Here is a 13,331-nt window from a genome sequence, read left to right on the forward strand (position 1 = left end):
GAAAGTTCAGAGTCCAAGATTGGGTGACAGAATTGAGTCTCTCTCTCTATATATTCATAAAGGTATACAGCAATTTTCACTCAGAGGACTGAAACAGTGCTCTTACATTTTAAGGCATACATATAGAATACAGGATGGGGACTCAACATTTTACAGTAAACACAAGAACAAAAAACAGGGAAAAGTCTTGCTGGGGTTGTTGCCTAAAATGTGTTTAAACTTTTTTTTCTTTTTTAACTGGAAACTCGAAAGTACATTCCTCAATCTGGCTCTAGATAGGACAATAAAATTGTACTAAATGCTCCATGAATGCAGGAGCCTGTTGTCCGAGGGCTGTGATCAGTAAGTGACAAACAATGTACTGAATCCTAAAAGTAACAATGCATAATGTATAGAACCGCGTAGTCGGAACAACATGCGCAGTGGAACAAAGACACACAAATGATTGAATTAGAAAGAATCATCAAAAACAAACAAAAAGGGCAAAACCAAAGACTTATTATGATTCCCGATCCTTGCCCGTTTAAATTAACTCCTCTAAGACAATATAAAGCATTATATTTTAATGTTGTTTTTATTTCCATTTCATGCCACACTTTATAAGTTACGATAATAATTTATTTTCAAGACCGACCAGTACGTGTTTTGTTATCAATAAAGGTTGTTCAAATAAACTGTGACGTCACAAAACGAAATGGCAGCTAGTGGTGCGTCCGTGACGGTCCTAACTCCGAATGGAAGAAGGCAGACAGTTAAGGTGTCCCCAAATACACCGTTATTACAGGTAATATTCATTTAAACAACATTTCACGATTCCTTTATGAGACGGTTTGTTCTCACTATTGGGACTAACAATGTTGCCCTTAGCTAGTTTGGCTAACTGTAGCTATAGCTAGTGACAGCTCAAATTCTGTGTTCCTGGATTTTGTTTTGCTACGCTTTGATTGCATAATATTGTGAAGGTTCAGTTTTAGTTGTCTTTCGTGCAGGTGCTGGAGGAGGTCTGCAAGAAGCATGGATTCAATCCCGATAATCACGGTTTGAAGTAAGTAATTACGTAAATTACTGATTGAGGGTTGGCATTCTGCACTGAATCCAAGTTAACACGTTGTGATATTGGTGTACGACCGAGAAGAGTAAAATGTATAAAGCAGCCTTCATGAAGTTGTTACTCAAGGGTCTGACGGTCCACTATATAACTCTCAGCATCATCTTTCACGGTGATGTCAACAAATCTAATGTTGATATTTCCCATTCACAGGTCACATAACGAGTGAACTTTTGACTTTCCCATAATTAATCTTCAGTTTGTTAATGGGTATGCTTTTAAAATACAATTTTATGGACACCACTGGGCCTTTTTTGGGCAGGTTTCAAAGGACTGTTCTCGACCTGACACAGCAGTGGAGGTTTGCCAACCTGCCCAACAACGCAAAGCTAGAAGTGGTGCCAAGTACAAGGACACAGACTGTATCTGATAGCCAGGTCAGTTACAAGGCACTATGAGCCATATTCTCCCATTTGTGTGCAGGTCCTCTTTTATGCGACTGGACTCGTCACTTTTCATCTATGCAGATTCTCCCATTCAGACATCTCATACATACACCTATGGTGCATAAACTGGAAATAAACACCAAAATGCATGATTCTGTGGCAGCTGAGGCTAGCTTCAAATCATGGAAACATTGCTTTATCCTGAGATTTGTGATTGTACTTGAAATCCATGACAAAGCTCAAGTGTGTCATGGGCCAGTTGTAACATGCGGATCGCTCCAGCTCCACTTAAGACTTTAAAGGAGAGGATTTAATTTTTTTTCAATTTTGTGTGAAATTATTCTAATAAAAACAATTTAGTCCGAATATTGCACTTTTGACTGAATACATGGATAGAAGTCTACCAATAAAGAAGGGATGTGCTGAGTGCCTCCCGTGCTCGAGATGAGCAGCCCCAACCTTTTTATGTTCCACGGACCAGTTTTGATGTCGTAATTTTAACAGATCAGCATAAAAACAGATGATGAAAAACACAACTCAGCGTTACAATGTAAGAAGTTTTTACGAGTGCAAACTCCAAAAGCCCCCCCCCCTCCAATGTATTAAGTGGAATCACTCCTCACAGTTGGGAGAAAGAAAAAGTCCAATATAATCCAGAAAAGAATAAACACCATAATAGCCAACTCACCATGTATCTTTGTTCAACTCAATAAAATGTTTTGTTGGGGATCTACTGAAGATTCTGCTCTCGGTTAATGAAATTGATTAGTTTGAAGCGTTGGAGAGTTGAGGCTTTATGGCCACATTTTGTATATCGTAACCGCATCCACACTTCAAATGCAATATGTTTTGTTGCACCTTCCCGAGATGCTTAACTTACTTACTAGAGCCTCTGAAACGCGTAAGAGGAAACATGCCAAAGGCGCTGGAAGGATTTGTTCAAGGCCACGTTTGACGGGGAACGTCCACATTTTAGGGTTGCGCCCCCTATAATGCATTTCTGGCAATAAGGTGAGTAAATGATCGACTTTAGTTGATGGGAGCAGCCAAAAAAAGCTTTTTCCCTATCAAGCAGAGGGGAGAATGTGGCTCTATTAGAGATTGTTGCATATTGATTTATAGCGATATGGTTTGAATTGATATTTTAATAGTTTCCATATAGTAAATATAACATTTATTGTTGTTGCTCATTCTTGAGATCGTGGGACATAGCAGCCTATCAACCAATCCATCTGTTTTTTTGTTTTTTCAATTAGTCTTTATGGCTGGAGTTATGTATTTTTTATAACTTTCTGTGATCAATAACTTCGACAACAAGTGTGGTTTGACTGTTGAGAAGATTGTTGAATAAAATTGTGCTTCTGTATTTTAATTGAGGTTTCAGGTGTTGATTTTTGTATGTGTGTGCTATCTTATATTTTCCGCATTAATTCAACTCCCAGTTTTGTGTTATTTCATTGTAAAACTGGGTAAATATGTGTGCTTACTGACTTTTTGTCCTAGGTGCGGATTGCGTTGCAGATGGAAGATGGCTCTCGTCTCCAGGGTGCCTTTTCGTGTGAGAAGAGTCTTTGGGAACTCCTGTCACATTTTCCTCAGATCAGGTGCGTGTCGGGCTAGATTAATGGTGCGCCTCCTGCCTTTGAAAGATCAAGTATGATTTTTTTTCACCTCTAGTCCTAAACTCTTTTTAAAACCGTTTAAGCTCAGTTTGTTTAGTAGCACATAGAGGTCACACAAAACATTTCAAACCCTGTGCCGCGGCACACCAGCACAGGGTTTGAAAAACACTGCATTAAACCACATGAAAGTAAGACACTTGAATTATCCCTGCTTTAATTACGTCGCCTTTCCACAGAGTGTCGGAGCTGTCAGAATCTGGGTCCACTCCTGTGTGTGTTTACATGAGAGATGAGGTGCGAATTGAATATTTATCTGTCAAGAAAGCAAAAATATTTAGTGTGACACCCAGTTGATAGAGGATGTGTGTGTGTGTGTGTGTGTGTGTGTGTGTGTGTGTGTGTGCATGTGCGTGCATGTGTCTAGGTGTGTGGGGAAGAGGCCCTCAAGAAGGCCACTCTCAAGTCATTAGGCCTTATGGGAGGAAGTGCCATTGTCAGGTAAACCGCCTTTTGATGTTTACCTGTAATTTCCTCTCGATCAGATCCCAGTTCGTAAGTAAGCCATTTCATTGCGTTGTGTTTATGGTTTTCTCTTGCTAGGTTTTTACTGAAAAGGGACAAAGTACCAGAAGATTGCATGGACACAACTGAAGTCGTCATTGTGCCAGTCCCCCCTGCTGTCACTGAACCCCAAAGCTCAGCCTGTCAGCTTGATCCTATTCCTTCTCATTCTGAAACTTCAATATCACAAGAGACGGCCAAAAACTCTCACCCTGCTCAGTTAATCGAAACGGTCCCGGTGCGCACTCCTGTTTCTTCCACTCGTACCCTTCCTGTACAACAGGAAAAAATCAGGGATACAAATCAACCAAAGGCTCCTCTTGAAGTAAGACAAATGTTAGAAGACTGTGGTGAGGAGGCAGGGCCTTCAGGAGTCAACTCCCACTCATCATCATCATCATCATCATCATCATCATCATCATCATCTACTTCTGATCCCGTGGTGCCATTCATTCCTTTTTCTGGAGGGGGTCAGCGCCTTGGTGGTCCTAATGGAAGTGCATTTGGACACGTGCTTTCCTCACCTTTGTCGTCTTCATCACTGTCAGCGTCTGCCGTAGAATCGCCCAAAGCCAAGAAAGCCAAGCCTTCCCATGGTTCTGCCACCAAGGTATGTGGTGTCGTGTGAAAATGGGTTTCCTGTTTATTTTTATTGTACATGCAGTGGTACCATGATTCACAAGTGCTTTAAATATCTTAACTTTTTCAAGTTGCGAGCTGTCGCTTTATCTTTTTTATTTTTGTAAACTTATAAATTTTGCAGAACACTTTCAGCCATTTATTGTATGGTCCAAACACCGTCAAACACACCGATCTAAAATGAAAGCACTTGCAAGTAGCATGGAGGAGATGCTAAGGGCCTGCTCGCAATGCACTTAACAGCGTGTAGTGCCATCAGAATACCGTGTCGAGGCAATTAATTTTGTCTCAAATCAACAACATTTTCTAATTAGAAATTCTTCCTCTGCAGCATCAAGCCACTGCCAAAAAGTCAGATAGAATTATGGATGGAGCAGAAAGGTTCTTGGCGGTAAATACTTGCAATCTTAAAATGAAAGTTGCCGGGAACTTGTCAGGTCTTCATTTTGGCTTTCACACTCTTATCACTGCAGCCTGTCGAGAGAGAGCCTCTCATCTACCACGTTGATCACGTGTGCCATCGCTCTGAAGATGACGCGGAGCTGCCAGATGAGTTTTTTGAAGTGACTGTGGATGATGTTCGCAAGCGTTTTGCTCAGCTAAAGAGCGAGAGGTTAGTGGATGAAAATGAACATCGTGAAACAGGATATTAATCTTACAATATACATTTGTTATTGCAGGGTACATTATTTATGCACCAAGAGTCTCTCACCTCTTGACGAAAGGTGAAACATCATGTTGCACTTGAATTTCGGATATGACCTTGATTGGTGTTACATCCCACAAAAGAAATCAACTCGCTCTCTGTTGAAATATTTTAGTCAGAGCAATGTGCACGTCTTGACTAGCCAACAACACAACCGTGAAGGTATTTTCATATTTTCCATGCATCCATTTTCCAATCCGCTTTATCCTCGCAACGGATAGCGGGGTGTGCTGGAGCCTATCCAAGCTGCCTTCGGAGTGTTCAATCAGAATTTCATATTTTACTTTTGCTATATTTCTCTTAATGGATTTTAGTGACAATGACAAGTCTCAGGAAAACTCTGTGCTTCATCATTTAAATCCAGGCTTGCAAATTCAGGGAATTTGGTTTTGGTGCACTCATTCCATAGTTTACGCTGTGTGTGTGTTTGTGTGTCCGAAAGTTCGGGCGCAATTAAAAAAAAAAAAAAAAAAAAAGAATCAAACTTGCACGTAAATGGGAGAATACAGCCCCCCCCTCCCCGTGCACAAAAAGTAAAATGAATAATATTTTATTACAATGCAGTCTAGTATTATTATTTCATAATACAATATGTCATTATTGTAAACTTTAACTTGTGCTGTTCATGTATTTCGGTCATTCTTTGTGGCCGTTTGTTCTCAAGACATGCCAGAAACAGACCATTTTAGCGGTTAGTTCTACTGTGTATTTGCTAAGATGTCTGACCTTTTTAATTACTAATAATAATGAGAGACTCTAAGCAGCTGAAACACGTGCCATTTATTTCTGAGTGTTTACTCTTAAAGTGTGGCCCCCAGCCGCTGAGACATGATGTGGAGTGTGGAAGCCTCATTTAAAAGACAATGCACACTCTACAAAAGCGTCTAAATTTAAACTTCAGGTTAGCAAGCCTGCTTTGTTTCCATTGAGTGAATTGTGTTTATCCAACGAGCAAACATGTCAGGCCTCATACATCCTTTGTCTGCCTGCCTGATTATTTGTGACTACCGGTACTTTGGAAATGACCACAATTACCAAAGGTGATGTTAAACAGGCCAGAGGCATTCATCTCTACCGCTGACACACACTTTCATTCATTGTCTTTCTCTATTGAGCAAAGTTAGAGTTCACCTTCTGCTTTTTTATATATTTCACTCATCAGATAATGCCGGCATTGCTGTTTGTCCTTTTTCTTCAGGAAGTTATTGGAGGAGGCACCGCTGATGACTAGATCTCTTCGAGAAAAACAGATCAAGGAGAAGATAGACAAATACCCCAAAGTGTGTACCCAGATACACGCTCATTCCCGTTTTGAGACACGTGCCATTGTAATGTACCCAACATCTGCCCACTCGGCCTGTTTCTTCAGGTTGTGCTAAGGATCCAGTTTCCAGATCGACACGTTCTACAGGGCTTCTTCAGGCCCCTCGAGACAGGTTTGTGTTCGTCCCTACCTACCTTGACATGTCTCTCTGTCTCTCTCTCGAGACAAAGCTTACGTGCACACAAGCATACACAGGCATGCTCGCACAAATTTGCGTCGAGAGTTTACCTTCAACCTTTTCCATCAAACTTGTAACAAAAGGATATTGTTTAAGATAATATCCACAGTCACGGTTTAAATAAATAAAATTCAAATCCATTTATGATTCAGGAACTAACAATCAAACAGAGTGAGCAATTCTTCACCAATGCTTAATACATGAGAATAGAACCGTGGTGAAAAAAGATCGCCACAGTGGCAGAATGCAAGACTTCCCTTTAGTGCAGACAACCTGTTCAAAGAAAAAATATATATATCGCATTCGCAATATTGAGGGACAAAAAAAAAATCCCACTTAAAAATATTTTCTCAAATCATTCAGCTCTTGTCTAAAACAATTCTACTCCACATGATGCTCATGCGCACACATGCTCTGATTCTGATTTGTTTTATGTTTTTGTTCTAGTTGGGGCTTTAATGGATTTTGTAAGGAGCCATTTGGAGGATCCGCTGCTCAGTTTCTACCTCTGTAAGTGCCATGAAGTCAGATGGTGTCTTCACACACAGATGGTGTCTTCACACACACATCCCTCATGTTACAGGAATTGGAGCAGATAACTTTCATATGAATTAATCCTTCAGTTTCCTTTATCTATTTATTTATTTTATGTTGTTTATTTTAATGAAGACAAATGAATCTGTGTTTCTTAAAAATCAATCAATCGCAATTTTGAGGGGGGAATAAAAATAGAGTTAGGTTACATTTCATAATTCTTCAACCCGCCTCACAACCAAAGCAGAGAATAATGTACCTCGCAAAAACTTGTTTCCAAATCTTCTTTTATGGTAGTACTATAAGAACGATATACTGTACAGTGGACCCCACCGGTGGATTCACAAACACGGAGTTAAAAATCAATGTAATGGGAAAGGAAAAATAACAAGTTCTCCCCCATTTCACGGTTGCACGGAAAATGCATATCAAGGTCAAGGTCATCTTTATTGTCAAATATGCTTTCTGTGTGACATGCAGCATAGATGAAATTTCTTCCTCTCAATCCTCCTCAGTGCAAACATGCTGTGCATTAAACACACAGCTTCGGCAAGATAGCAGCTAATTGATAGATATTGAGTGTTTATCATTATTTTTTTTTAATCCGTTTTTTTTCTTCTCCCTCGAATGCATTTCAGTGGGTGTAAGTTACACATGTCTTGTCCTCTGTAGCCCAAATTTTCAAAATGGTACTGTTGTCAGCAGACAGGTTTATGTTTGGTTTACCTTGATAGCGCCTTCCCATGTCTGTAAAATCATAACTGATACAGCCGACACAACAGAAACTACTGCAATTAACATGACATCAAACAACATCTGAACTGTTCTAGTGTTTTTTGGCAGTTGATTTTTCCTTTTACATTTTTCATCATGTTTGATGGCTTTTTTTCCCACTGCATTCAAATTGAGCCTTTGAAAAAAATGAATGTTTGAAAAGCAGACCTGATATTTTAATTTGCACTTAAAATCAGAATCAGTCACACGATGCAAATTCTGGCTCACCAAATAAAAATATTAATAAATATTAAATCAAGTCTAAGCATGTACAGACCAGCGTATGTTTGAGCAACTTCCAACAACTCAAGTTGATTTCCATTTTTTTTTAGTTATCACACCCCCCAAAAAAATTCTGGATGATCCTGCTGTCACACTTTTTCAGGTAAGAGGCACCACTCAAGGAGCACAACCATTCAATTGAAGGATTGTATTCAAGCAATCTGCCTCTGACACACTCTGAAAACAACAACAACAAAAAACTGGACTTTCACTATCGGTGCACACACGTTGGATGACTCTTATCTTCAAAGGTGCTCTACGTTCATTCTCTGGTTCTCCAACCTGTGCTCATATTTGTTTACCTCTCCACTGTCCTTGACCCCAGCTGGACTTTATTTTAGCCAGGCTGGCACATAGGCTTAATACAAGCTTCACTTTGATCCATGCACACACGAGCACACAACATGACACCATCTTGCAAAATCATGTAAATTGATGTATTGCATCTTTTTGTGTTATCACCAGGCTGACCTGTTTCCGGGTGCCCTGGTGTACCTCGGCTCTGACGTGAAGACAGGTTTCGATTGGTTTTATTTACTTTTTGTGTTCATTTGAAGTATAAACTCAATTCCAATAAAATTGGGACATTGCATTAAACAGAATCTTAAATATCTTGTCTCTGTAGTGCATCCATCTAAATATTGGTGAAACAGGATTTGCAAATCATTGTTTTTATTGATGTTTAACACAACGCGCCGACTTCTTTGGAAGTGGGTCTGTAGATCCCAATGTGGCTTTTTCTTTATCATTTGTCTATTTGTGTCAACAGAATTGTACTTAAAGAGGGAACTCCTCGAATCTTCTGTGTCTGCTTTGCAAGCAAACGAATCCATTGCAAGGTAAGTCGCTATATCTGTTAAGTTTATTCAGTGAAACCACTAATGGAATGTCTTTGAGTTTGGCAATTATTATTTTTTTTCCTGTTTGAAGAGGAGATATAAGGCCAAGATCTGACAGTCGGCAATGGAAACTCATGACAGTTAAACTGCAAGAATGCGAAACTTAGCATAGCTTGAGACACTCCCGTTCGCAACACGTCACCAAGCAGAGACCAAGTGTTGGTGACATGAATTATTGTGGGACATTGTGTACAAGCAATCCAAAGAAACGCACGTCCATGGTTCCAGTGGGTCGTGAGCTCACTCGCACAATGTAACAGTCCTTGGTTGAAGTAGCATACTATCGGCGCACTCGCGGCCACCCGAAATGCGCTCTCTGTGGGTTGACGACCTACATTGTTATTGGTAATATAAGATAGATAAGAAAACCTTTATTTGTATGCATATGTATATATGTACTGTATAAGAGAAACAAAAAGTATATCGCTGAAGAGTAAGGTAGTTCTGTCGTATTGTTGGCCACTCCAATACACTTGATTCAAATGATCGGCTTATAGAATTTGTGTAAGGCTTGTTTATAACAGCCCTCCAATATGGCCGCCGGTAGTGCATTGTTGGTAATTGCTAAAAAGACGGAGCCCTCTATAGGTCCGTCAAAAGGTTGATAATGATCCTGGTCATTTGACAATGCCGCATGTGCGCGTAGGTTGTGTCTTCGGCTGTGTGACAATGATTACCCGGCATCATGTGTGCTTGACTTGCATTCCAGTCTTTGGGGGGGGGTCACATTTTCCTTTCCCACGCTCAGCCACAAGTGACAAATAAACTTTCAAGTTCTTCATAGGAAAAGAGGAAAATACAAAATGCAAATACAGCTTGGGTTAGATTTTTTTTTTTTAGGCGCTGCACACATTTGCTGTGTGCTGAGAGGGTGAAAGCAGTGCCCAAATGCTTATTTGCAAAACTTAGAGGAAACATGGTTACACCGCTTACATTTTGTAAATATTTTGATCGTTTCATGGGACAAGACCGACCCAATGAAACACAATGTACAGCTTCAACTTTAGTGTCCTGTCAAATATCGCAACATGCCACACAAACTTTGGGCCCAGTTTGACAATTTTCACTTAGGGTTGCATTCACTAACAGTGGTTCAAACAATGACTGTGTGGGGCAGCACATTTAAACTGTGAGCCAAGCTGTACAATGGTTACTTTACATCGTTGCCATTTCCTCTGTGTTGTCCCAGAAAAATATATGTCCAAAAACAGAGGGCTGTACAAGATTTTTTTTCTTCTATTTTTGCCTCAGAGAACTAAAGGACAACATTCTTTAGACTTGACTTTTTCTTACTTGTCCCTCATCTGTAACCCACCTCCAACATCCCAGCTGCATGTTCCCGTCAGCAAAGCATTCGCCTAGCTCTTTGGATACTCAAGAACTCCCGCCTCCTCCAGAGCCAACTGCAGACACCGGCGCATCCACGCAGGACGATGAAAAACAACAGTCAACAAACACACAGGCTGCTACGCCTAGCAGATCGGACGTTGGCAAGGTGCCCAAGTGGCTCAAGCTTCCAGGTGAGAATGAAACTTTAACAGAGGGGGTTAACAGAGGGGGACACACACACACACACAAATTGTTTGATCCCAGACATGCAGAGTTGCTGACGAGATGTTCTCCATGGTTGGCAGTGCATAACTTGTGCAAGCAGCTGCGGAAACACTTCATAGGCCATTGACACAAGTTTACAGGTCTATGTAATCACTTTTTTTTAGTTAGTGTGTGTTCATCTTAAAAGTTTGGCATTGTGCGAGCATCACCAGAGACCTTGCTTGTAGTTAATGACATAGAGAGATAATATAAAGACATAGAGCAAAAATAAAGGAGGCATGCTGGGAAAGTAATGAATGCAATTAGGTTATCTTACATTTCTCTTAATTTTTTGTGCAATACATGATTTGTGTGTGTTGGGAAGCGTCACCAGGGGGCGCCAAAGATTGGTCTCGCTCAGACCATTCAAGGCAGCACTGCCAGCGCTAAAAGTGAAGATGTTTTTAATTTGGATTGTCTGTACTCCTTACAGGTAATAAATAAGACTGTGTTTGAGGGTGACAAGTGCAACCAAGCCAGATGTTGGACACTAGCTGCCTTACACAGCCAATATAAGCACTTCGACCTCAGCTTTGTGAGTGCCGCACACTTAAATTCCACTTGGATGATGCCTGTCATTTTAAACTGTGTGAGGTAATGTGTTGGAGTGAAGAATTCATATTTGATGAAAAGACTCATTTGATTTCATTATGGTTGATGTGTGGCGAAAAAGTGCTGGATGTGTTTTGTTCAAGACAGCTTAAGAATAGTTAAATAATAAATGATGCAGTTTGAACAATGTGATTGTGTCTTGAATAGATTTTTTTTATTTTTTTTTTTTTAATGAGACTACATTTAGTGGAACTGTGGTTTGCATACTGATCATTGTTCTGTTTTCTCACACACCATTCAGCATAGGCATACATTTTAATTTACTGGCATGACAATTGTTTTTTTTCAATATTTTATTCATGATTTTGTAGCCTTCCAAAACAGAAGCAAATATAAAAATGACAATTGTTTTTACTACAGTATTAGAATGTAAGGTTGGGTGGTGGGCCATGTCCCGGTTTTAAAAACCAATGCCACCCAAGTGGATAATCATTTGATTTTTGGATATCTGAAAAAGAAACATCTTAAATCTCTTTTTTTTTTTTCAGGGAAATGCAATATCAATTTTAATATTTTTAGGAAATGAGCAATGCAGACAAGTGCGCAAACTGTTCCATTTCTGCTCCCTGGTGGTCTGAAGGATTACCTGTCGTTGCAAATTTAGACTCGCGTTGATTGTTGTTGCAAATAATTGAAAGGATTTGCATTGACTTTTACCTTCTTCTTGCTTAGTGGAAAGTTGCTAGTACCATTTTCCGTCGTTTTAACAAGAAACTTCTGGGGGCGACAAACGCGGATTGCAGACATCGCAGTCGGACGACAGAATCGTCAAAGATTAAAGTGGAGGCACTGCTTTCCATCCAAATGAAGATAATGACTCAGACTGAGCTCTGATTGCTCACATGGTTCGAAACGTTACCAAACAATTTCCCCTGGTTTACCGCCACGTATTAATCATGTCCTCAAAGGTATTTAGAAAAATATAACGGGCCCTTTCACATTGTTTGCCCGTTTGAAAATTTGTCACCTCTTGTTGTAATTTTGTCATAGAAAAAAAATAGACGTGCCATACAGTATACACTTAAAAAATGGTCATGCAAAAAGTAGCATTCAGCAGTGAAATCAACAAATTCTGCATCTTATCACCAGATATCCTCTACTGCAGGGGTGTCAAACATATGGCGCGCGGGCCGGAACCGGCCCCCAAGGAGGTTCAATCAGGCCCGCAGGATCATTTAAAAGTGAAAAAAATGCATAAAGAGACGGAATGAATATTTTTAATAAGGTGCTAATCGTGGAGTATCCGCCAGGGGACACATTGTTTTGATCAGAGAAGAAGAAAACAGCAGAGAAGAAGACAGAGCTGAGACAGACCCAACACAGCAGACGCTATCAAGGACATGTGAATACTTTATTCTTTACACATTTAATAGCACTCTCCTTAGTTTGTAAGGTGTAGGCAGGGATTAAATTTAGATATTATATGCACATGTGTAAATGTTTTAAAAATTCCTTTCTTTATATATCTCGTTTAATCAGAAAATGCATTACTATATTTTTCACTACCAATTACTTGTTAAAGTTTTGTGCCTTTGCACAATCAGTGGGATCAGTTGCAATGCATATATATAAAAAGTAAATTGCACATTTGTCCAAGAAAATCTAAGGTGCTTCATGAGATGCTTTGTAAAAGGTATGTTCATGAAATTTCAACATTTTCCTCATGTTATTGTGCTTCACTATACCAAACAAAGGAAAGACATGTATTTTTGGTTATTTATAGCAGAGTATGGGATAATTTTAATGGTCCGGCTCACTTGACATCTACCGATGCTGTATGTGGCCCGCAATGTGAAATGAGTTTGACACCCCTGTTCTACTGCATGTAGTTCAATCAGAAGGGGAGCGATGACTTCAGAGTCCTGGATGTTGAATTCACAAGCCAGAAACAGCTCAATTGTGCAGGAATCCTTGAAACATTAATGAGGTCCATGCTTCAGTTTGAACAGGGATGTCAAACTCATTTTCATCACAGGCCACATCGTTATGATTTCACTCAGATGGCCATTAGGAGGGTGCAACGGCGTATTATTACATATATCCACAATATCCTCATCCACCTGATTGCAAATTCCATTTGAAATCTGAAGTCACTGAAAATGCAGACAAACAA

At 39.9% G+C, this 13,331-nt stretch overlaps 1 protein-coding gene across 2 annotated transcripts; it reads left to right on the forward strand.

Annotated features, from left to right (window-relative positions):
• Positions 1-662: 662 nt before the first annotated feature.
• aspscr1 (ASPSCR1 tether for SLC2A4, UBX domain containing) lies at positions 663-11,347 on the forward strand. 2 transcript variants are annotated; one of them, XM_086119705.1, is made up of 18 exons: positions 663-784; positions 990-1,045; positions 1,371-1,485; positions 2,998-3,098; positions 3,353-3,410; positions 3,541-3,614; positions 3,717-4,287; positions 4,648-4,707; positions 4,790-4,929; positions 4,997-5,041; positions 6,221-6,302; positions 6,392-6,458; positions 6,972-7,034; positions 8,165-8,217; positions 8,580-8,631; positions 8,884-8,953; positions 10,343-10,533; positions 11,040-11,347. In XM_086119705.1, the coding sequence occupies exons 1-18, from the start codon at positions 695-697 to the stop codon at positions 11,048-11,050; spliced, it is 1,899 nt and encodes a 632-aa protein (XP_085975831.1). In that variant the 5' UTR covers positions 663-694; the 3' UTR covers positions 11,051-11,347. The 2 variants fall into 2 exon arrangements, with proteins under 2 accessions (XP_085975831.1, XP_085975832.1); XM_086119706.1 differs by lacking the exon at positions 4,997-5,041 and having other exon boundaries at positions 664-784.
• The last annotated feature ends 1,984 nt before the right edge of the window (positions 11,348-13,331 follow it).

This window comes from Hippocampus guttulatus, chromosome 9 (genome assembly GCF_054856545.1).
Source record: "Hippocampus guttulatus isolate MCC_2025c chromosome 9, RoL_Hgut_1.0, whole genome shotgun sequence".
NCBI classification, from domain to species: Eukaryota; Metazoa; Chordata; class Actinopteri; order Syngnathiformes; family Syngnathidae; genus Hippocampus; species Hippocampus guttulatus.

What these genes read in the sequence shown, in the direction of transcription:
- aspscr1 (XM_086119705.1), top strand. Translation starts at nt 695, where the DNA reads ATGGCAGCTAGTGGTGCGTCCGTGACGGTCCTAACTCCGAATGGAAGA. An exon ending in CAAATACACCGTTATTACAG is followed by an intron (nt 785 to 989) that starts GTAATATTCATT and finishes TCTTTCGTGCAG; the next exon opens with GTGCTGGAGGAGGTCTGCAA. An exon ending in CGGCTCTGACGTGAAGACAG is followed by an intron (nt 8,632 to 8,883) that starts GTTTCGATTGGT and finishes TTGTGTCAACAG; the next exon opens with AATTGTACTTAAAGAGGGAA.